This window comes from Lepidochelys kempii, chromosome 11 (genome assembly GCF_965140265.1).
Source record: "Lepidochelys kempii isolate rLepKem1 chromosome 11, rLepKem1.hap2, whole genome shotgun sequence".
NCBI lineage: Eukaryota > Metazoa > Chordata > Testudines > Cheloniidae > Lepidochelys > Lepidochelys kempii.
Genome location: NC_133266.1, coordinates 57,372,458 through 57,397,770, shown reverse-complemented (window position 1 = coordinate 57,397,770; position 25,313 = coordinate 57,372,458). Strand labels below are relative to the sequence as shown.

At 40.3% G+C, this 25,313-nt stretch overlaps 1 protein-coding gene across 1 annotated transcript in view; it reads right to left on the bottom strand.

Annotated features, from left to right (window-relative positions):
- PLCL1 (phospholipase C like 1 (inactive)) overlaps nt 1-25,313 on the bottom strand; it is a 308,929-nt gene that overhangs the window by 51,053 nt on the left and 232,563 nt on the right. Inside the window, exons 2-3 of the mRNA XM_073306317.1 lie at nt 6,207-8,678; nt 2,715-2,918 (exon numbers count right to left, since the gene is read on the bottom strand). Coding sequence (XP_073162418.1) covers nt 2,715-2,918; nt 6,207-8,678 — 2,676 coding nt within the window. The remainder of the gene's footprint in view (nt 1-2,714; nt 2,919-6,206; nt 8,679-25,313) is intronic.

Here is a 25,313-nt window from a genome sequence, read left to right as displayed (position 1 = left end):
AGGGAGGAAAAACAATACCGTGCAACTTACGTGAATGGTTACCACAAACAGCTAACAGTTTAAATGAACTATTCACAAGCAACCAGAGGCTCAAATTTGTTTGCATAAGCTATTTTGCATATGAATATTGAATGCAGACACAGGAATCGGACTCTTTTTTAGAACAATTCACAACTACAAAAGTGCTAAATTACTTGTACAATTATTATCAATAAACAATTCAACCATCTCTACTTTCCAGCTTAGCTTCTGTCACTTTCACCATGCTAAATATTTCCCTTTTAAATGTGATCAATGAACTTTTAAATGAATTTGACAGGTTCTAAAATGAGCTGCATGCTGCCCACCTCAAAGAAGATTGCTGTGACAACCTTTGAAGAAAGTGAGCAAGCACAAGTGAAGGTGAAAATGAGGAAATCCAGGAAGATTCCTATTACATGAAAAAATCTGAATTGTAGCTTTACAAATGAAACATTATATTATACAACTGTAGGTGGGTGAGAATTAGTGATAACAGTTAGGGGGAATCAATTGATCATATATGATAATAACCAAATCTACGAGTAAACTTGGAAAATAAACAGCTATAAACCATGTTCCTGCATTTTCATATATTCTTCAAAATAGATAAATTAATTTTTCTGCCAACACTTCCTCTAAGTTTCTTGCTTTTAGTTGATTCCATCCCTTTTTCTACTTTGTGGATCTCTTCTACACCCTGGATTTCTTCAGAGGATTCTTTTTCTCCATGAAATGTAGAATTGAAGGTAAGTTCCACCAAACTACTGCAGAGAGGCCTTTTTTTTTAATGAAACAAATATGAAATTCTTCTGAGAGACTCTCTCAAATAAAATGTTAAGGTAGCACAATTTGAAACATCCCACGTACTTTGTTTCTGGAACTGTAACTACAGTACTTTTCAAGGTTCTATAATAATTTTAAAAACACCTAATTGTCCAGGAAAAAAGCAAACAAACCACAGAAAATGATCTTTGTCTAGCAGGCCTGTTGACAAAAGCACAATCCAATATAACAGACAGCTAATTGTTTTCAAGATCAGTGCTACCGGTCTCAGAGCATCTGCATCATCATTCATGTGGAATAGCCAAGCTGTCTATGCCCCATTAAACACATTGACAGAGTTTACCATTTGCATGGAAAAAAAGGTATGTTCAGATAACAGGCTTCCCCACAGAAAAAATACAACACTTGTAGCATTTTTTTTAAATCAGAGATTAATTTTCATAACATCCCATAACAGTTCTGTTAAAGCAATTAAAAATACATCTCAAACATAAGAGATGTGCTACATTAAGGTATTTAATAGACAACTCAGTGTTCATATGAATCAACATTTTTGTGTGTAGGGCAAACAAGGCTCCAGCTGTGTAAACCCAAGAGTAGCCCTTTGAGGTTAATGGACTACTTAGGTGAGTAAAGGAATAGAGCAAGTGTCTGCAGAACCAGTCCTTAAGATTTGAAATCTTCTCCACCTCTTTTATTATTTGTGTATGTTTTACATGGTGTTCTGCCAAAGTCTCCCTTTGTTTTCAGTTTTATGAATACAAGCCCTTTCAGTTGAGAACTGTTGGACAACAACAAAGATTGTCCCTTTCTGCTCTATTAATCTCCTTATCTCTTAATTTATCCCCACATGTTTCTTGCATAACTTAAATTCAGAGTTCACTAAAGCTTCCTAGTTTGGGTTCACTTTTACCGGCATAAACATACACTGGATCCCATTTTTCACCTGTCACATGGACTGACATTTCCTCTAGTAGAAAGAAATTTCTTAAGGTTAACAACCACTTCTCTATGAAAAAGAATCACCACCTGAGTCATTGCAAATGACAATAAGGAGGGGTGGCATTTTTCACTATCTCGTCAATAAACACTTTAATAACTTATTTCAACAGTTGAAGGTGTAATCCCCACACACAGACACTATATTATACTTTCAAATATTAATGTTGAGATACATCGTTTACTCTTTCATCAAGAAAAGACAACAGATTTCAATATTCTGCATACTGACACGATCTAAAAAAGAAAATACGTATTGAGAAAAACTTTGAAAAATAGGGACTTATTCTTTTTAGAAAGGAATTGTATCTGAACATGTTAAATCATCAGCCTAAAACAGATGAAGCTGGGGGAAAATACTTTAGAGAAATATGTGGACTCATGAACCAAGATCCTTTTTTATTTATTTCATTCTGTCTCTTTCGTATGCTCTTAGTCAGTTTTCCATCATGAAGAATTTCTAGGTAAATTTCCCAGTGGTTTATTCTAGTATTATTTGAAACATATCTTAAAACAAAAAAAGCATGAGAGCAAAAATACTGTCTGTTAGGATCTTGTACAATTTTAGCTATTTACTGCATAATCTAAGCTTTCACTAAAAATAATGAGTTGTATTAGTCCTTTCCACTGCTAAAATAATGCTCCCTGTACGTCAATATCTTGCTACCCTGTAGCTGAAACTTTGCAGAATTTTATCTCCAGCCATATAATTCACTACAATCAAACTGCAGGTAAGTGAATACAGACAAATCTATCGCATGATTAAGGGCCAAATCTTGCTTATCTTATGCATATGAATAGCCCCACTAACCTCAATGGGACCTCTCACAAGAGTAACAGAAGCATGAATTGGCCCACCGTATTTCAAAATTATAACACAGTAATAAAAATACAGTTATAAAAGTTCATACCAGATCATATGCAGCCATAAGCTTTTTCTGCACATCAGGCATGGTCCCCAGAGGCTCCAGGTAAGGGAATGTATCTTTCATATAGACAGTGGCAGAGGGAATATTGTCACTGTTTATGAGCCGTGAGGACAAAGTCAAGATGCACTGCTTCAGACTGGCAATTGGAGGGAGTCCACAAAGCTCTTTAACTGACACAATTGCATTCTGTGGGGAAAAAATGGATTTCCATTTACTGTAGCTCACCATCCCATTCTGGTTTATAAAAGTAAGTCAACTAATGCCTCTGACACACACACAAGGTTTCATGAGCATTTGGAAAATTCTAAGAATAAGTCTGTCCCTGTGATCATACCGTTTTGAGTTCATTCAGAATACAGTGTCAGTGAGGATAAGAAACTCATAAGAATTAAAAGATAATCTGCAAAGAGTAAAATAAAAAAAAAGGGTTGTGACCTTTGTTGCTTCTTTATGATTTTTATAGAAGGCCTGAAAAATATTTATCTCCTTTTTTTAAAATTTAGGAATATCAGAAATATAAACTCATCTTCCCTGATTTTGCTCAAGGGTTCAAAGGGTTGGAGTACTCAACCCTTACCTGACTGAGGGGAGGGGAATTTACTTTTTCACAAATAAAACTTTTATCCCAAAACTTTGTCAGCAGTTTGCATTAGGGCTTGTCCATATAGAGACTTCCTGCGTGGCAAGCCACTGTAAGTATCTACAGTGCACCAGCTTGCTGCACATTAACATCCCATGTGGACACTGCTACAGCACATTGAAATTTCTACTAAGCTGCACTCTGGAAATTTCACTGCACTGTAGCAGTGTCCATACAGCAAGCTATTGTGTGGCAAACTGGTGCATTGTAGATTCACACCCTGGCTTGCTTATCAGTAACTCGCAGTGTAGGCTAACAGCTGTGAAAAAAAACCAAACAAAAACAAAAGGGCCAGATTCTAAAGTCCAGCTCTTCTATGCCCAACGCAGTTTTATGCTTTCTGTTCCTGGTCCAGCATCAGTCTGTCCTGAGGCACCATGGAGCAACTTGAGGGCTGGTGTTAGTGCCACTGGCTCTCCACCACTGCAGCTGGATGGTTCAGCAGCTGGAGATCACCAGGCTCTAGATGTGCATGTCTAGAGGTACCCAGCTTCATTCCCTTTAACTCAGATCTATACCACCTGCAAATTCCCCCATGCTGGTGGAATGCGCAGACAGCCAATCTGCCAGCCCCACAAGTGCTCTGCTCTGGCAGGCCAAGTACAGTGCAGCCAGGATTTGGCTCAAAGAATTTTAAATAGTCTGACTGAAAAGCTCTTCCCCTCAAGTGCGCAGATTTCAATCTCTTATGTTAGAATGACACCAGTTCTCTAATTGTCCATTGTCCTCCAGCAAACATAAATTGGAAAAATCTGATGTTTCTCACGAGAAAAGCGAGCAAGAGAAAAACCATTGTCTTTAAGGGCTGCATTGTGGATCAGAAAAAATAAAAAAGGGCACAAACATTTTTTCTCTTTCATCGGTCACCTGTAAGAAAACCAGGTGACCCCGGTCAAACCTAATTAAAACTCCAGAATGTATGCAGAAGTCAGCAGACATGTGGTTGACTTGTCCTTGTGATTTATCTTCTTCCAACCATTGTTGCCAAAATCCACAAAAATCCGAGTAAGAGAACATTGTAGCAACCAACAGAACACAACTGTTACCATACTGCACTTTAGACCCCTGTGAGGATACAAAAATTTGGATCCACATCCGATCTGCATCCACAATAATGAACTTGTGACCCGCACTCCACCTTTTATATGTATTCACATCTGCACTTGCACCCAATGTCACTGTTAGAGCCCAGCGAGGATACAAACATTTGGATCCGTATCTGGTCCGCAAAGATAGTAAACAATACAGCTGCATCCACAGATGCAGATATCCGCAGATATAAAGTGGATATCTGTGGATTTGCAGGAGTCTCTATTTTTGTAGGTCCGGCATCAGAAAATGTTCCAGTAATTAACAGAGGCTCTTCTGTTAACCAAATATATTTGAATGGTGTACTAGAAAATAAAATCTGTTGTCTGGTTGTCATACAAAACATCTTTGAGAACAAGATCTAGAACCAAAATTTAATTTTTGAACACACACTAATAATATTTTAGGTCAGGTTTATAAATTATTTTCTGGTTATACTACTTAGTGTATACAGCTGTAATCTAATATTTATTGTTACAGAATAAAGGAATGTAAGGGAACAGAAGATGGAGTCAGAGGTTCAAGTTAGTTATTTTCAAGTCCTGCAAGGAAGAAAAGCCTGGGAAGAGTTTCCCATTCTTAAAGATATGCTTAAGATAGTCCTTTGAGAGTGATTTATAACTTATGTCATTTTGTAAACCTTTCCAGCTGCCAAAACTAAATTTCCTTTAGACTCTGTCCAGAACTGCAGGGTCAGTGAAGTAATACAAAATGTGTTCTTGTCCAGGGATAAATACACTGTTTCCTTTCCTTTACCAAGGAAATAGCTATTGTACATTCTCCTATATAAATAACATTTTTATTGGTTAACCCTATTAAGTTTTTTTTCTCTTTGGCAGCATCTACACCACAGATCTGATTTTCTCCTAACTGAACCAGTGAGAATGCATGAAATTAAGCACGAATTGTTCAAACCTGCCATGCTGACTCACGTTCTGAACCATTGCAGTTTACTCCCGACCATTAAACTTTTTCAATTGCAAACTGGGTGCTTACCCCACAGTTCCTAACACATCTATAAGAACTGGATTCTGGGACTATGGTACTGTACCAGGAGGTCTATCCATTTCAGCCCAAACCGTGTTAATGCTGTCCATATTGCATTGAACCAGTTCAGACATAACCAGCATTTAGCTAAAAGCAAAATGTAATCCAAATGGTATTTGGTTAACATGTTAAATGTATAGAGCACGTGTGGTATAGGGAGGAATGTGTTTTAGGTAGGCTCACATAGTTCTTAGCAGAATACACATCTGTAATGTAGACAAGACCGTAATGACTCATACATGTGGGTGTTTCTAGGCACACTCAGGTACACTCACACACACACACACTTTTCTCTCATTAGCAAGATAAAGGTAAGCGGACTTTCTTCAAAAAGGAGACAGGATGGGATGTCTCTAGTCCTATGGTCTGGAGATACAAGCTAGTCCTCAACTCAAATCTCCCAAATAGCTAAAATCAGCAGAGTGTGTTTTGATTTTTTTTCTTTTAAATATTTTTTAAAAATTAAACAGATGCTTAGCCTGACATCTATATGTTAATTAACCTCAGTAAATATCAAGCTTTTGCAAATCAGCACTTTCTGTATTTAAATTGCAAGGGCTAGATATTCCTTTTAGTTCTACAGGTATAATTTTGAAGCAAGTCCATTGCCTTTAATGGAGTTACACTGCTGTGACTGAGATCAGAATCTTTACCCAAGTGTTCAGTACAAAGCAATAATGAAGTAAAAAGTTTCATACCTGCATGTTTTCTCTCATGTCAGTGGCCTCTCGTAATGGATGCACTGCTAGTTTAAAGATATCATCTATAATCTTAAGGCTTGTGTTCCTCAGCATGGTATACTCGCTTCCTTTCTTTCCTATTCTCACCGACAGACTGCGCTTTTGTGCTTTTCCTCCTCCACTTCGATTAGTTATTGCAATGTGAACAAAAAGTGTAACATGCTCCATGATATCTCCCACAAAAGAGCGCAAGGGTATATGTCGATATCCAGGCTGTAAACATTCAAGTGGTATGGTATACTGGCCTATGAACTCATCACCAATATAATCATCATCCAAAACAACAAAACGGATCATGGCAAGCTCTGGTAGATTTATTTGGAACTCAAAACTTTCATCAAAAATAGGATTGTCACTGTTTTGCTGAACAGTTTTAGTTCTTAGTTCTGCACAGTCTGCAGGAATTCCATGAATTTCTATGCAAACATATGGGTCTATGACATCCCCTTTTGCACAAGCTCCCTTGGGCTTTGGAAAGTTCTGACCACTGATAATTTTGACATGTAGAACTTGAGGAGAGACCCCTGGAACGATGCCCTTTGTATTTGCACTAAAGTAAGATACTTCATCACGCATAACTGAAGGTCTAAGGACATAGCCACATCCCCCATTCTGTAAAAACCAGCCAGTGTGTAGATCCATCATTGGTCCTGGAGTCTGATAGTTCATTGCCACTATCTGACAACCACAATTCCAAAAATCTTGGGGATTTAAGTTACTAGAGTCTATCCTCATAGTACTTGGGTATATCCTAGACAAAAACTTCTTGTTGTAATTGACAAAGTCCTCTGGATACTCATTTGCAATTCTACTGGCCTCTGCCTCACTGAAAGAGCAGATTTCCCAATAATTCTGACTTTTCATAGATACCACAAAATCTTTGTAAGGGACAGACTTGCATATCGATACCAAATCAGACAACTCTCTGCACAGCCAGATCAGCCTTGGTTCATTCACATAATCTTCAGACATTCTTCGAGATATTTCAGCCTCTTCATCTTCATCAGTGATTTCTCCTTCTAATAAATCCTGGTCAGAGGGAAGCTTCTTCCCTTTCACAATGATCTTCATTTTCAATTTCTCAGGTGATGGAAGGTAGGCTTCTGATGGCAAAGGTGCTTCTGTGTAGAGTTTGTTTCCAAAAATCTTCTTCATATGTTGAACCATTACTTTTTGTTGTTGTATTGAGCAGTGGTTACCCAAGCAGAGGATGAGAGGATACTCTGAAGTAATGAAGGCTAATTTGTTTATTACCTCAATAACATTTTGAAAGGCAAGCGGTGATGTCATGCTATTACGGTTACAAATAATGGGCTCATTATCTGGACCATCACAAACATCAAGTTCAATACTCCTACAATTCATTTTTAAAGCCCTGACATAACCATTGATATCAGCTGGTCCTCTAAACTGGTCTTCTATGAGATAGGTATTGTGAGATGCATTGATATAGTAATGTGATAAAGGCTGGGTCATATCCTGGACAACTTTTCTGTGTTCAGGGTCAAAAATATCACATTCTGGGGACACTAAATACTGAGTAAATCCATCTATTGCAAGAAATCCCTTCAACCGTCCTTCTTGAGAAAGTTCATACCTGCGGATAATGTCTAGACACATTTCTTCAGTTATATGAGCAACTCCTTGCTCAGCTTCTAAAAAAAGCATGAGGTCATTAGCATCTAAATATTCTTTGTTTTTAGATATCTGCACTAGTAAGAAATAAACTTCAGGTCTTGTGCAAAGTTCGCTGAATGCTTCACAAAATTCCTCTTTAGTTACTCGAGTTGTTAGTTTTTCTTTGCTTTTCTGGATTTCCTTAAATTTTAACCTAATCTTTGACTCCTTTAGGGTAGGATTAAGCTGTTTGATTAACTCTACAGATGTATCTTCTAACATTATGCCATTACCATCAACATCTGCATCTTCAAATACAGTTTTTAGCCACACAAACCGTGGGGTATTCTGGCTGTTTTCCATCAAATCCAGAGGTTGTTTGCTACGAGAAACCAGGTACCGTAAACCTGACACCCAAATGTTGGCCACATCAGCTGAATTGGCAACCAGGTCAAGAGACTCATAGTTCTCCCCATGAATTACAGAGAATGCACAGTCTTCACTAATCTGGTCTGCAAGTCCATTGTTCCTGAATGTTTCAGTGTTCTTCCCTAGTCTTATATCTTTTACAGCAGAAATATCAAGCTTAGCCTTGTCAAGGTCTTTCTTGGAAGGTTCCCAGCGAAGAGCTTGCAAGTCAGGGTCTAAAGTAAAAAAACGATTATAAATGCGGGAATTTGGACGGACTTTCTTCAGTTCACACCCAGCCTGCATAAAACTGATACAGTCACTAGCACTGCTTATTTTCTTCTCTGATGGCATGCTGCTGAAGGACACCGTTTTCTTCCTTCCACATTTTTGGTTGGAAGGATCCTGAAAAATAATTTTAAAAAAATTAAGTACATTTTCTTTGTCCCTTTGGCAAGTGTATATATAATATACAAAGCACAGCTACCTTATATTTGTTTGATCATCAAAACATAAGCACTATCCCTTCCCATAATTCAATTCTCTACTCAGCTATAGAATATAATTACACAGTGTCTTGCTTGGCTGCAACAACATAGCTGTCACAATCACTCCTGAGAAGCATATTGGGAGGAGAGGGGTTGTGGACAATCAAGGTACCTGGAGAAGTTGGGATTGAGGAGGGTTCACTGAGCAGTGAGAAGCTTCCCAGTTATGGAATTAACCTGTAGGGTTGCTACGAGGATGAAGGGAGTGGGGGGAGATCCTAGAAGAGCCTGTGGCGGCAGGGGAAGAGTTGAGGTAGAAGGGAAAGCCTGGGCAGGTGGGAGATGGCCCTGCCCTCACTCTGACCCGCTTTCCATTTCCCCGCTTCAGTGTTGCCCCTCTCTCGCCACATCTGGTGTTTCCACAAAGCCCCAGCCGCTGGCATCAGGGGAAGACGGGAGACTCGCAGCGGTCACTGACAGGAAGGTACATTTCCAACCCTGCAGGCTGCAGAGAACAGCCTGGGAGCACGAGCTGAGCCCACCCTGGCGGCTCAGCGACCAGAAGGGAAAGAACAACAGGCCTCACGGGCCGCGGCCAGGGTAACAGCTCACCACCCAAAGCCGGCCGGGGAGCCCGCTGGGCTGGCAATGCTGCGTTGCCTTCCGGCCCCCAGCACGGGCTCCCGCTGGCTCCTGTGCCCCGTCGCGCCCAACCCCGGCTCCACCCTACGCACCAGGAGGGCACCAACCTTCCCTCCCGGCTCCATGCTGCCCGGTAATGGGCAGGAGGAGGAGAGACCAGCCAGGCAGGAGGCAGAGAAACTGCCTCGTTACCTGCTCAGCAGGCGCCACAGCAGCTCTCGTGGTCAGGAGGAGCAACTGCAGCCCCAAAACCTACTGCCGGCCCAAAGCCAAAGCCTCAGGAGAATTAGTACAGAAAAATATAACCTCCCTATAATCCCTGAAGGTCCCAGGGCCTGAATTTCAAATAAGGCCTCCATGTTTGTGTGTGCTATTTTGTGCCCACAACTTGCCGGTAGACAGCATGAATGAAACGCAGGCATAAAACTGCTGGTGCAATTCTTCAATGTTGCAAAACTCTGCCTTCCAAAACAATGACCTAGTTTGAAAACCAGGCCCATATTTCTTGCACTGTAGATCTGACCAGAAAACCAAATACTCAGTAACATAGTATCTTAAGGATCCCACCATGGGTCTAGATAACTTGACCTGTTAAATTAAATCCTAGCATATACTGCTCTGTAAACAGTACAAAAACTAAGTACAAACATCTGCATTCTTGGGATAGCTATTTTGAGAAGGTAGGTCATTGTTAATATTTTCTGTTTTTGAAGTATTTCTCTGTGCTTTATTGTCCATCTTATATACAGCACTCTCCACGTTAGCCCATTCAGTAACATCTGAAGTGTTATCAAAGAAATACAACAACCGTATTCAAAGCCAACTGGCTCTATTGGGAACAATTACAAAACCTCTGAACTTCAGTATTAAAGGTCTTTAGCTAATCTGTCAAGGCAATGAATTAAAACTTTTAATGACAGGCAAAAATTACTCTAGCCATTCATTGTAGCATTTAGTATGCTAAAATGATTAAAATAGGGAGAAAGAAAGTCAATGAACCCAGCACGTTAGTTCAGCCTTTTTTTTTTTTTATTTCACCAGCACATTTTTATGTTCCTGAATCATCATACTGCAATTTAATATATTGCTGGTACGAAAATCTTTAGCCAACAGATGCTAATGAGTATAAATGAATGCAGCCAATTATACAGTAGTTAGTATAAGAGCCTTTTCTTTCCCACTTTTAGATTTTTAAAGAAAAAGTTATTTAAATTTAAAACAACTTTGTGTTTGGTTTTTAGAAAAATTCATATGAAATTCCATATCTCGCGTTTAGCGGAACAGTGCAGATTCCAAAACCAGGAACCTGAACCTACTTCCAATTATTTCAATGGAAGCAGGAAAAACCTCATACAGCGTTGCCAACTTCTGCAGTTTTATGGTGAGTCTTGTGATATTTGGTGTCTTTCACCCAGTGATATTAATAGGCAGCAGGCTTAAAACAAGCAAAAGGAAGTACTTCACACAACATACAGTCAACCTGTGACACTTGTTGGCAGGGGATGCTGTGAAGGTCAAACTATAACTGGATTCAGAAAAGAATTAGATAAGTTCATGGAGGATAAACCCATCAATGGCTATTCGCCAAGATGATGAGCGATGCAACTCCACACTCTGGGTGTCCCTAAGCCTCTAACTGCCAGATGCTGGGACTGCGGATGGATCACTTAATGATTGCCCTGTTCTGTTTATTCCCTGTGAAGCATCTGGCACTGGCCATTGTCAGAAGACGGGATGGATACGAGGTGAAATGCACCATTGGTCTGAGCCAGTGTGGCCGTTCTTAGGTTATGTTCTTAAAGCCCCAGCATCTGTAATCAAAATATTGCATGAGGATCTCAGCTTTCAATTAAAATAAAAGGTAACTTTCTAGTCCTCATGATTGTGGGGAAATGGTTGAAAACATTAAACAAATGCACTATAAAGGCTCAGAAACCAGAAGGCGTCTGAAAAGTACCCCAATGTGTGTTTAAAAAAAAACCAAAACACTCATGACTTTTACGCTAGTCTCATATTTTTGGGGGTGACACAGAATTTTTGAATGTTTGGGGATTGGCAATACCACTCATATTAATTTCGAAAGAATTGACATTTAAAGTCTTCTTAAGTAAATACAGTAACAGACATTTTTGGACTTTGAATCTACAGCAGTCTATACTATGATGGAGGTACCCTGGGCCAGATCCTCAGCTGGGGTAAATCTGTCCCACTGATTTCAGTGGAGTGACACTGATTACACTAGCTAAAGACCTATCATTTTGTCTTTGTCAGAGAGGGCAGCAAGATTCGTTACACAACATGCTCACCAACTGGCTTCTGTGGAAAACAAACAAGTTATTTATTTTTAGTTGTAAAATGGCTGTCGTTTTTTATGACAATGATACCTTGAATCAAACCTAATTTATTTTAGGTGACAAAAATAAGGGGCCTTCCTGGGACCATTGAGTGCTCCCATTAATGCTTGCTCTTAATCTTTAGGGTTTATTGCAGAGAGTTTTTAGTTAGTGTCATATAGCCTATTTAAAAATAAAATAGTTGTTTCTTCTCCATGAAGGACTTTTTCATATCTGTTTATCAAGTCAATCAATTCAAATCTAATCCTGGAGACTAAATATGTAAAACAAGCAGAATTTGGATGTTATTGCAACTGATATGATTATTTTCATTCACATTAATGACTAATCACTCTAATCTACAGTACAATACATGGAGGAGAAAACTATGCAATTTGCAATTGTAAATTGATCCAAGAATGAGCTCATAACCACTCCAGTTGTTCCTTATTTGGTCACTATTGTATAATTTCTTTGTAATGCTTTTAAAATGAAGCCTGACAAATTTGTATATAATTTCATTTAATAAGGCAGTTTTCATTTCAAAATGTAATAATCAAAAACATATTTATTCAAGTTTTGCAAACATTAAATGCTCAAAAAAGTGTTCCCTTAATCTTTGTTAAACTATAGCTTTATTAAATCTCAGGAAGGGAACATATTTTCTTCTAGAGGCACGCGCTTACCTAACTTTAAGAAAAGAATCTAATTTACACTCCTCAGTTAGTGGTGGATCGGGTTCCACTAAGGACATTTCGGTGAACTATCTATTTTGTTGTTCCATAATTTGTTTATTTAAAATAAAAAGAGCAAGATTTACTAACAAATCAGGCTGCTTCCATCTGTAAGTAAGCATCAAACAAAGATTCTCCTGATAATTAGATTGTGTTTTCGCCCAGCTGAATAAAAGCTATTTAAACAAAATTAAAAACCCAAAACAAACAAAATGTGTTTCTTCTCAGAACAAGCCAGACCCTGGCCTCTGCTCTTGCACCTTTACACTGCTCTAGTGGGGGAGCTAAGGATTCAATCAGTGTGGTGTAGCCAGCTCCAAGCCCTGCTACCTCTCAACCGTGGGGGGATGATACAAGATGGAACAATTTAAAGAAGTCTCTGGACTGCTCTCAGTTATGCAAGGGGTCAATCCAGTCCTGCCTGTCCCAGAGACTAGAGGAGAGCAAAGGGGGCTTGAAGCCAACTTTGTCTCCGCTCAGGTCCAATGTTGAGTTTAGCTCAGGTAGATCCAAGGCTCAGGGCCAATATAATTAGTTACTTTCTTACTATATGTCTCTAATAAATTCAATTCCTATGTTTTATTTTTCTAACAAACAACATTAAACTACAAATACTTTTATGCTGCAATGTCTCTAATGGCTATAACTCCTGATATGTGTCACCTTTCACTCGGAACTAAATACAGGAATGATTATAGACACCTAACATGCTAAAAGATGCCAAGAGCTTGTGTGTATAAATAGCAAAACTACTTTCCCGTGCTAAATGCCAAAGGTATTCATACTGCAGGCTATAAGGAAACTCTCCATTGTATTCACCTACAGAAGAACAAATCTTCTCTTTTATTAATCCAAAACACTCACTAAGTTCGAAAGCACAATGTGATGTTCCACTGAATCCTTGAGATTTAGAGTGTGTCTTTCTCAGAGACCTTAGATAAAGCAAAATAGATCTTCACAGATAATAAGCACAGTAGGACTTCTATTCATGCCTCACCTCAGCCATCTCAACTGCTGGCATTGAATTTATTATGACAAAGAAAGAAGGAAAAAAAGAAAAAGGTTTGTCTTGTCAGAAACCCACATCAAAATTGAATACAAACAAACCACCTTTTTGCCAGCAACCTCATTGTTTGAGACCTCAGCCTGAAATCCTTATATTTCAAAATCAACACCTGACAAAGAAGAAATGCTTAATTTCAAACAAGTTCCCACTGATTTCTTAGCAGTCGTTTTATTCCTGGATGGCTATAGCATCCACACTGCTGGCGAGATTCACCCTAACCTGCGCAAGACTCTCGGCACCTCTTAAATCCTGTAGTGGGCTGTGTATGCAGAACCGCTGGAGGAGCAGCTGTGCAGAAAGACCTTTCCACTTGCATGCCACCAAGGAGTGTCTGCACCAGCTTCACATAAGCTAGTGTGGACGGCTCCAATGGGAGCAAGTCAGGAGAGCTGCCACAGGATTTCCAGTGGCCTAACACAACAGGCCAGTGACACGGAGAGCCTACCAGCACTTTGAGTCCTTAGGGCTAGAAAAACAGCCAGCGAGGGGGAATGCTGTCCACAGCTTGGGGACAAATTTCATCCCCAAAGCCCTGTCCACTTTGCTCCACATCAAGCCTGATGACGCAGGCTTTATCCAATTAAATGAATGGAATCCTATGAGAGCATAGAAACTGCTCATCTCGAATAGCTCTACTATAAAAGCTTTGTAACAATCAGTACAGCAGTGACCTCCTGCAGTTATTTCCATTCACCAGTGTCATTTTTTTTCCTTCAGATTGTTCACTGAGTCAAGTTTGACTTGGTCAGTAGTAATTCTAGTTTTACCATCTCAACAGTAATAGCAGCATCAAGTTGCTGTAAACTGACCTCTGCAGGGTTCAAGCAGATCTTTTTCTTCCCTGTGTACAGCAATGCACACTAGACTAGGCAGGTGTATTTTGGGAGGGATGGGGAGTTACAACTTCCTCCAAAGGATCATGTATTGGTTACTACCAAAGAAAGAATGCTTGATTTGATGGTCCAGAGATCTGATCTAGCATGTCAACTTTTAAAATGCCATGCACAAACAGTGAATCCTGAATATGAGCCTTTAAGAAATATTAGTTACAGCAGAACCTCAGAGTTACGAACACCTCAGGAATGGAGGTTGTTTGTAACTCTGAAATGTTCATAACTCTGACAAAACATTGTAGTTGTTCTTTCAGAAGTTTACAACTGAACATTGATTTAATACAGCTTTGAAACTTTACTATGCAGAAGAAAAATGATGCTTTCCCTTTAGTTTTTAGTAGTTTATGTTTAACACAGTACTGTACTGTATTTGCCTTTTTTGTTTCGGTTTGGTTTTTTTGTTTGTTTTGTCTCTGCTGCTGCCTGATTGCATACTTCCAGTTCCACAAGAGGTGTGTGGTTAACTGATCAGTTCATAACTCTAGTGTTCTACTGTATGTTTAAATGAATTAATCCTTCATAGTTTCATGCTTTCTGAGCTGTTTTGCTTGTGTCCCTTATTAGGAGTGTTTGTCTCTACACTAAAAAGAAAAGGAGTACTTGTGGCACCTTAGGGACTAACCAATTTATTTGAGCATGAGCTTTTGTGAGCTACAGCTCACTTCATCGGATGCATACCATGGAAACTGCAGCAGACTTTATATATACACACAGAGAATATGAAACAATACCTCCTCCCACCCCACTGTCCTGCTGGTAATAGCTTATCTAAAGTGATCATCAGGTTGGGCCATTTCCAGCACAAATCCAGGTTTTCTCACCCTCCACCCCCCCACACAGATTCACTCTCCTGCTGGTGATAGCCCATCCAAAGTGACAACTCTTTACACAATGTGCATGATAATCAAGTTGGGCTATTTCCTGCACAAATCCAGGTTTTCTCACATCCCCCCCCCACCCCCATACACACACAAACTCACTCTCCTGCTGGTAATAGCTCATCCAAACTGACCACTCTCCAAGTTTAAATCCAAGTTAAACCAGAACATCTGGGGGGGGGTAGGAAAAAACAAGAGGAAATAGGCTACCTTGCATAATGACTTAGCCACTCCCAGTCTCTATTTAAGCCTAAATTAATAGTATCCAATTTGCAAATGAATTCCAATTCAGCAGTTTCTCGCTGGAGTCTGGATTTGAAGTTTTTTTGTTTTAAGATCGCGACCTTCATGTCTGTGATTGCGTGACCAGAGAGATTGAAGTGTTCTCCGACTGGTTTATGAATGTTATAATTCTTGACATCTGATTTGTGTCCATTTATTCTTTTACGTAGAGACTGTCCAGTTTGACCAATGTACATGGCAGAGGGGCATTGCTGGCACATGATGGCATATATCACATTGGTGGATGTGCAGGTGAACGAGCCTCTGATAGTGTGGCTGATGTTATTAGGCCCTGTGATGGTGTCCCCTGAATAGATATGTGGGCACAATTGGCAACGGGCTTTGTTGCAAGGATAAGTTCCTGGGTTAGTGGTTCTGTTGTGTGGTATGTGGTTGTTGGTGAGTATTTGCTTCAGGTTGCGGGGCTGTCTGTAGGCAAGGACTGGCCTGTCTCCCAAGATTTGTGAGAGTGCTGGGTCATCCTTTAGGATAGGTTGTAGATCCTTAATAATGCGTTGGAGGGGTTTTAGTTGGGGGCTGAAGGTGACGGCTAGTGGCGTTCTGTTATTTTCTTTGTTAGGCCTGTCCTGTAGTAGGTAACTTCTGGGAACTCTTCTGGCTCTATCAATCTGTTTCTTTACTTCTGCAGGTGGGTATTGTAGTTGTAAGAAAGCTTGACAGAGATCTTGTAGGTGTTTCATATTCTCTGTGTGTATATATAAAGTCTGCTGCAGTTTCCACGGTATGCATCCGATGAAGTGAGCTGTAGCTCACGAAAGCTCATGCTCAAATAAATTGGTTAGTCTCTAAGGTGCCACAAGTACTCCTTTTCTTTTTGCGAATACAGACTAACACGGCTGTTACTCTGAAACCTGTCTCAACACTGTAATTCAGGTTTGAATTTGGTCTATACAGCACTGTCTCTCTAGGAAAATATTTAAGATAATTGCCTGGGATCTCAAAGGCAGCTATAAGATCCACATATATTTGACTACAGACTTGTTTTGACATCAAAAAGAAGAATACTTCAAAGCTTCCTTTTATTGAAAACATATCGTCTCAAAGAATGGGAACCAATACACCAACTATAAAGTAGTGTTTATAAGCACTGCTGTTTTGCCATGGTTAAAAAACCCCATAAATAAATTCAGATCACTGAACTGATTCATCTTAACTTTTCACATTTTGTAACAAAAGAGAAAGCAATAACTTATGGAGATTTCCCATCATAAGAGCCTTCATGCAAGATAAAAAATATAAGTGTACGGAACACTATTTAGGAAAAGTCACTATTCATAAGTAGTGTGGGTACAGCTTACTTAGGGTACAAAGAGAGGGAAATCCGATATTCACTAAGGAAGTAATAATGCTTTCAAAGTGCCAACATTTTTCAAATGTTTCCACAGATTTGTGTTCCTCAGTTTTTTGGGTGCCTCACTTGAGACCCATAGGGCCTGGTTTTCAGAAGGGAAGAGTTCCCACAATTCCAGCAGCAATCAAGAAGGGCTGCAGGTGCTCAGAACCTCTGAAAAAATCACACCACAGGCATCTCAAGCTGGGCGCCGAAAGACTAAGGCACCCCAATGAGTGCATATTTTTGAAAATGTTGGCCTATACCTTCTACTACAAAACAGATTAAAACACCTGGGTCTGAGTATGCCATGAATAACCGTTTACTTACAAATGAAATAATGATTTACCGGATGCTGACCCATCATAACCTCTTGTGACTATGAAATGATGCCTTGTCCTTTTATGACCTATCTCTGTGGGGTTCTCTTTTGTGGACTTTTCTGAGCAGGGAAGTCCACAAATTACATATTTTTCTTCTGTATAGAAGATTGAGTATTACTGAACTCCCAGTTTGGCTTTTGATAGAATCCTTATCTATAATTATTGCAAAAGCTTCAGAATACCTTTTAAAATGCATTTAAAATATTTGTATAATTTCATTAAAAAGTGACACTGTGGCTCTAATGTTGCAAATGCCTACATGTTGACACTGCCCTTAGAATTTGCTTCACATTTGCATGAGAATAGTAGCTACTGGAAAAGGAAGGAGGGACAAACATTGTAACTTCATAACACCAGCCCAGAAGAGGGCAACTAATGTAGCATTCCATTCCTAAAGAAAGGGAGCAGAGTTTGGGTTATGCTCCTGATTCCAAGTTTTGCTCAGGGATACACAGCAAGGACCATAGATTTTCAGAGATGGAAAAGTTCTACTATCTAATTGAATCCATCCGTCTGCAAGAGTAGTATTAAAAAGTTAATAAGAAGATTAAGTGATTCAGCTTCCTACTATTGCTGTGCAGTAGATATGCAAGTTATCAAAATAGAATAGAAGGAGAAACTGATTCACATTAGTTAGGTGACTTGTCTATCAGAGCTGAGATTTAGAACCTGGGTTTTCTCATTCCCAGGTCTGCACAATAACAATTGAACAATGATACCTTAGGCCACAATCCTAACACTTATGCACATGTTTAACTTCAAGCAGGTGAACAATCCTACTGAGTTCAGTGAAAGTTGAGTACTTGTGCAAGTATTAGCAGAATCGGGCCCTCAGTTTGCAACTGACTGTCTCAGAGGAAAACGGCTGCTTCAGCTCAGATTTAAACTGGTTACCAGAATAGAAGAAATTCTATTATCAAACGGACTCTCCTCGTCAGAAGTACTGAGTATGTAAACTTGGGATCAGTGAGTCACTAGTAGCTGCGGAAAAACTCCACCCTACCCAGCCTAACCTCTGACCAACCTATATTTTGCCATTTAAATCATAGCACTAATAGAAATGATTACAAGGAATACACACACACACACAAAATGCCCCCTCCCACCACCAAAACTAATAGAACTCAAATTCTCAGGTCAGAAGTCAAGAACTAGTGCAGTGATACTGATCAGACAATGACCCTACGCATGTGAATCCCAAGCTCAGACGCTGCTTTAGCCAGAAATTAAACTACATCAATGTATCTAACATGTCAATAGCAATGAAGCTTCCTTTAAGAAATACAAAAGAGCAAAAACATCGCTAATGGCAGTCACCTAAAGTTCTTCTAGAACTGTAGGGCCTCTGCGGGGGGAGCTGACATTTATTGCTAAATGCTGAGAGCTAAACTTGATAAGTACAGTTAAGATCATTCTACAAATCCATTTCTCTCTCTCAGAAACTAGTAGCATTTTCACTGAATGATCTTGCTGTTGAAAGAAAAGCCTTATTCTAATCTCTCCCACTTCTCAGGAACATGGGATCTAAAATAATTCAAAAGCAGTCTCCTCTGTCCTTCGATTATATGGTGACAAACTGAGCATCCTGAATACTACATAGGTTATGGAATACCATGTGATTTATTTAATCAGCAAACTGGTTAAATAAAGTACTTCCAGGAGAAGCAAGTTAAGTCTATTGATAATTTAACGGCAAAGGAGTATTCTGCTTATTTGGAACTACTGCAGGTGCTCAAGTGGTATCCAAGATACAATTCTGGTCTTTGTAATGCTTAGCGGCTTAGATTACTTGGTCTCTCCCCAAAGAACCCTGTTGATTGAGAATTTTCAAGGAAGATCCTGTGGGACAGTGTAATGCGACTCAGCCATGGGGCTACCATGAGCATTGTATATAGCTACAAAGCATAAAAGTGCTCCTCATCATGACGGTTAGATTCTAAAGGGTCCCTTTTAAGTTTCAGCACGGTAGAACAACTCACACTGTATACAGTTCTTTCTCAAATAGTTCTGAGTGTTGTAAATGCTTGAGAACAATCATTTTCATCCTGGTTTATCAAGATCCAGGGCACAATCCTCATTCAATATCCCAAGTGTGTCATGTTGGTCATTTTTTTTTTTTTTTTTACATAGCAGAGGTAGCCGTACCAGAAATACTGACATGGGTATATGGACTTGAGATAGTTCTACTGCCCAAATCTCATTCAATCACTATGCACTATTGCTTGGTGACAAATTTGGTTTTTTTATATATATATATATTTTTTGCAGCAGCAGCAGAATAGCACAATATATATAAATTGGCATGTTGTGCAGGATTAACCCATTTGAAAAGGGTGAAAAAAATGTTTGAAATTTGCTTTCAAATACATCCAACACACACAACCACCTACCTGTTTTCATCCCTGCTTTGTGGCCATTTTTGGAGTAATACACAAGGAAATTATCAAGAATCAAAGCAAGTAGGTGAGATGGTTAGACAATTGCACACTTAAATAAATAAATAAACAAACAAACACTTTGTCACCTGTGGTACTCAAAGCACATTGCAAAGGTGGATAAACATTAGTTTCTTTGTTTTATAAATGTGTAAACCAGAGCATATAGAGATTAAGTGACCTGCCCAAGGTGACACAGCAAGTCAGCATCAAAGCTGGGATTGTAGCACAGGTCTCCTGAATGTCAGTCTTGTGCTCAAGTCCATGACTAGACCATAGCTGTCCCTTACGAGAGAGAGAGAAGGGGGAGGCAAAACAGACAAAATACTAGTATATTTTGAAATTATACTTCTGAAATTCAAAATTGGAACAAATATGCATTAGCAGGGAAGGATTCATACTCTGAACCAAAAACAGACTTATGGTCTCCAGGGAATATCCTAGAATGGCTCATTTCACAGATTTCATCGATTTTCAGAATAGTTACTGTTACTAGAATGAATTAATAGACAAAACTTTCTGTCAAGTTTGTGCCAATTTTGACAAATGTTTTCTCTGCAGATTTTAAATATCAGACACCTACGACAGTAACAACAAGGAAAGCAAAGAAACACTCAAAACCAACTGATCCATTCTTATGATTGTAATGAGACTGAGAAGCAGTACAAATCAGCCACCTTCAAAAATCACGCTTAAGGACAGAATGATACAACTCCTACAGTCATCTGTGTATTTGCTGCCAAATCACACTCCAGGACTAACCTAGAGAATTCAATAGCTTGTGAGAACAGATGTTAATGTTGAAGGCCTAGATCCAGCCATCCCCACTGATACAAAATTCCTTCCATCTTCAAAGGTTTGCCTGATTACAGACTGAATAAGGACTTCGGGATTTTGTCCAAAGTTCAACATACTACGTCATGACAATACAAAAGTTCTCTTTATCAAACTAGCCTGGCACAAAACTGTGTTTTACTCTTGATCTGTTTATTTTGTGTTAGAGAATCAGACAGGCAGATGCACAAAAACACTTGGGGCAGATTTTCAAAGGTATTTATGTGGCTAAAGATGCAAATAGGTGCCTTGGAGGATTTTCAGAAGCAGCTAGGCACCTAATTCCCACTGAAATCAAGGGGAGTTAGGCACCTAGATGCCTTATGAAAATTCCTCTAGGCTGCTATCTACATCTTTAGATGCTTCAATGTCTTTGACAATTAACTTTAGCTAATTTAATTGTTCACACGGTTCCACCCAGCTTCTCTCGCACACTCACCATTTTGAAAAAGCAAGGACCCTAGATATATGTTATATTATATATGAATGAAGGGGAGGGGAGGGGAGGGAGAGGGTATCCTGGGGAGCGATAGCAGCATTTACAGTAGGCTTCTCAGCACACCCAGGGACCAACTAGACACAAAAGAAGGAAAGACACAGAGGAAGGAGTGTCATCAGGAGCTTAATAATGGCTTTATAATGGCTTTGTAGTGAAAAGGGGAGGAAATGTCATTCCCCAGAATGGCCACCCTGAGGGAACAGAAGAATGCAGGCAGGATGCAGACAATGACCTAACAATTCTGAGATGCTGAATAGTCCCCACTGGAGAAATTCAACAGGAGACAAAATTATAATGGCTTGTCTGCTTTCCTCTTCCCCACCAGCACTCAAACCCCTCTGAATTTCATCAGACCACTAGAAATTAGGATGGGGAGAAAAAAGAGAATGGGAAAACTCTAGAGCAAAATATTTGACACAATTTATTTGCTGTGTCAAAAAAAACAGCCCTCTAATGCCAGGTTGTTCGACATGCTCAGTCCTACCTCAAGGAAAGTTAGAAATATTGTTGGACAAATTATGGAGAAGAAAAAAGAGCAGCACTTTAAAATTCCAACTGGAAACGCTTTCTGGAAATAAGGTTTCCATAAGACAAGCACAATTAGTTTTCCTGGGTGTTATGATACTAAAACTAATCATTTCATGTAGACCCAATTCTGCAATCAGATGCACTTAACTGAAGTCAATGGGCTCCAGGCAGCCACAAGAGTCCAGAGAGCTTTCATTTATATATATATTTTTATATTTCTTTCATTTGGTGTATAGGTTGGAACTCCCTGTAATAATGATATCACCTAGGGTCTCATTCTGCCACCCCTGTTCATGTTAGTAGCACTTAACTCTGGAAGAAGTCTCATTAAGTCCCAAGGGGTCCATGGTGGAAGGTATTGTTCAGGTGGCTTATGGTAGCAGGAGCTAGCCCTTACTTATCAAGCAGTTCAACAATAATCTACAGAGAGATAATAGATATAGTTGCTCTGTATAGATATAGTTGCTCTGCATCACACCCCCGTACAGCCCCACCAAGGGGCTTACATGTTGCAGAGGACTTTGCATAACTCCTCAGATTTTCACTCTTGATGAGTAACAAACCCTTGATTTCATGTATAGCGGCAGAGTTCCTACTAGCTATATTTCAATATAGGCTTATTGTGTGGAAGGCACCAAAGGAGAAATTCACCTCCAGCACTCACAAAGCCTAAGAGAACAGACTTAACAGAGAACTCTGTGTGCATGGGTGAAGCCAAATCTATCAAATCCAAACAGGGGACAAGTGCTGCTCCTCCATGCAACTCTGTGGAGATTTCAGAGCACTGGACAAACACTAGGGTGGGTTCAAGTCTCTCCTTGCAAACCTCCCTTCACAGTCTCCTCAAGAACCTAGAACCTTCCCTTGCAGAACCTTGCCCCTTCACTCACCCACTCTGCCTGGGCAATGCAAGCAATAAGTGGTGGAGGGAGCCTTCATGGACCCTCCCCTCTTGGGTCTATTTCTCCTTAAAAATACATAGAGCAAAGAGTCTCATAGGACATCAGTGCTCCCCTGCTAACCAATAAGCCCCCAATTACCTCCTAATGCCTCTCCACAGTGCTCTCTTATTCTAAGTCAGGGGTGGGCAAACTATGGCCTGGGGGGCCGCACCTGGCCCTTCAGATGTTTTACTATGGCCCTCAAGCTCCTGCTGGAGAGTGGGGATGGGGGCTTGTCCCGCTCCACGTGTGCCGTGGCTCCACGTGGCTCCCAGACACAGTGGCATGTCCCCCATCCAGCTCCTATGCTTAGGGGCAGCCAGGGGGTTCCACACGCTGCCCCTGCCCCAAGTGTTGTGGCCAATGGGAGCTGCAGGAGTGGTGCCTGAGGACCAGCGCATAGAGGCACCTGGGCCTGCTCCGTGTAGGAGCTGTAGGAGGGACATGCCGCTGCTTCCAGGAGCTGCTTGAGGTAAGTGCCACCTGGAGCCTGCACCCCTGACCCCCTCCTGCCCTCTGAACCACTCCATCCCAACCCGGAGCACTCTCCCGCACCCTAAATTCCACATTTCTGGACCCACCCCAGAGCCCGCACCCCCTGTGGAGCCCTCACCCCCTCCCACACCCCAACCCCCAATTTCATGAACATTCAGGGCCTACCATAAAATTTTCATACCCAGATGTGGCCCTTGGACCAAAGAGTTTGCCCACCCCTCTTCGAAGTGCTCCATTTGCTCCCGTTGGTAATTCTTAAAAGTCTCCCAAGGCCAGCTTTTCAGGCCATCCTCTCAATGACTGGAGTGCTGGGAAATGGACCAAATAGCTCCAGATACTCTAACAGACCATACAATGAAGACAAAGTCACTTTTATTCTTCAACTGTCCAAAAAAAGCAAAAATGGGAGGCCATGGAAGGGTGAGAGATCTCAGCTCTAGTGTCCTCAAAGTCTTCATACCAAAGATCTTCTTTTGTTTATAGATTCTTATTTCTTTAGATTGATACTAAAATAAAAATTTTCCTCCATTCAAAGCCCGAGGGGCCCTGGCATAAATTGCAAGAAGAAAAAGATAAAAATTAGCAGTTTACCTAACAGCAGCCACAAAACTCTGCCCCCTACACAACTCCCATCCCTCAACACAGACCTGCCCGCTACCAAACCCTCCCCCTGCAAAAGCTCAAGCAAATAGATATACCTTACAGCATGGTCAATTTCCAAGGGTGGGGCGGGAGAAGAGGGAGGAAGGGGCTTGGTTCAGAATCTGAGGGCTCCTGAGAATACTGTACTCCACACACCCCCTCTTTTAAATGACAGGGGTGGCCACTCAAGTAGGAACGTCCCAAGTTATTTAGGACTTTATAGGTCAAAACTAACATTTTAAATTCAATCTGGAAACTAGTAGGCAGCCACTGTAGGTCACAGAGCTTGGATGATGAGTTTCCCCTGGAGAAGCATTGTTTAACATGCTGGACACTACATTCTGCACCTAATTAAGTTTCCAGATTGATAAAAGGCATAAACTCCAGGTAAAATACACTGCAGTGATCCTGGCTTGAGTTGACAAAGGCCTGGATCATGGTAGCAAGTTCTGCACCTGAAAGAGTTAATCAGAATCTGCTAACCAGGCACAAATAGTAAGAAGTGTTCCTGCCACCACTGCTATCATGTTGTTTAACAACATTTATTGAAGAGTGAGATCTAATCTGAAGTTTATTTATGAAACTGGATAAGGGAACGTTCCCTAAAGTTTGGTGACCTTAATTCTGGTGCTAGATTTGCAAGCCAGCCTTGCTAGCACGGTAATAAAAGAAATTTATGTTTCTAAGTTCACAAATCTAATCTAAATGAACAGCTGGGTTATTCTTCCTCTAGGCATAACTATCCCTGTATGTTTTGAAATGTGTAACTTTTATTTCACAAATATCTATTTGCTTTCAGTACAGGCATAAAGCAGAAATGTTATGAACCTCAACAAGTAGTCTGAATAGTCAGCTGATAAAATAAAGTAGATCACAGATCCGGAGTTGAAACACCACAGAAGAATCAAGGTTTCAGAGCCATTCTAGTGGTACAGGGCACCACTGCTCGGGAGCTCTAGAGGAAACAGAGCCTGGTTGTAAATGTAAAATAGTGCTAGAAAACTGTACTTACTCACTTAGGGTATGTCTACACTTTGAGCTGGGGGGAGTGATTTCCAGCTTGAGGAGACATAACTAGGCTAGCTCTGGTCGAGCTAGTGGGGGTAAAAATAGAGCATAGCTGCAGCCACACGAACAATGGAAGGAAATAGCTGGTCCAAACATGTACCTGTCCGAGATCTTAGGCATGTACCTGGGGCAGCTAGCCCCTCCTGCCATGGGAACTACATTCTATTTTTAGCTCTCTAGATCAATCAGAACTAGTATGCTTTCTCAAGCTGGAAATCACACCTGAAGCATAGACATACCCTTAGAAGCTTTCAGTTATGGTGCTACCCTTGATGTAAAAGCTATTGTGCTCTGGGGAATGGGAAAATGAGCACTACAATAACTGTACATTTCAGCATAACTTTATTGCTTTTTCCCTTGCTAATTAGAGATCTCAAAATGGGCACAGTGAACACAAAAGAACATCTCAGTGATGTTCTGAAAAGAGAGAGACTGGGCAATTTCCCACCATCACTAGTTGTAATAAGATTTGGAAGCAGTCTGCTATATCAGCACTGAATGTGCTGTAGAAATAATCCTAGCTACTTGCAAGAGGTAAAGAATAGTAG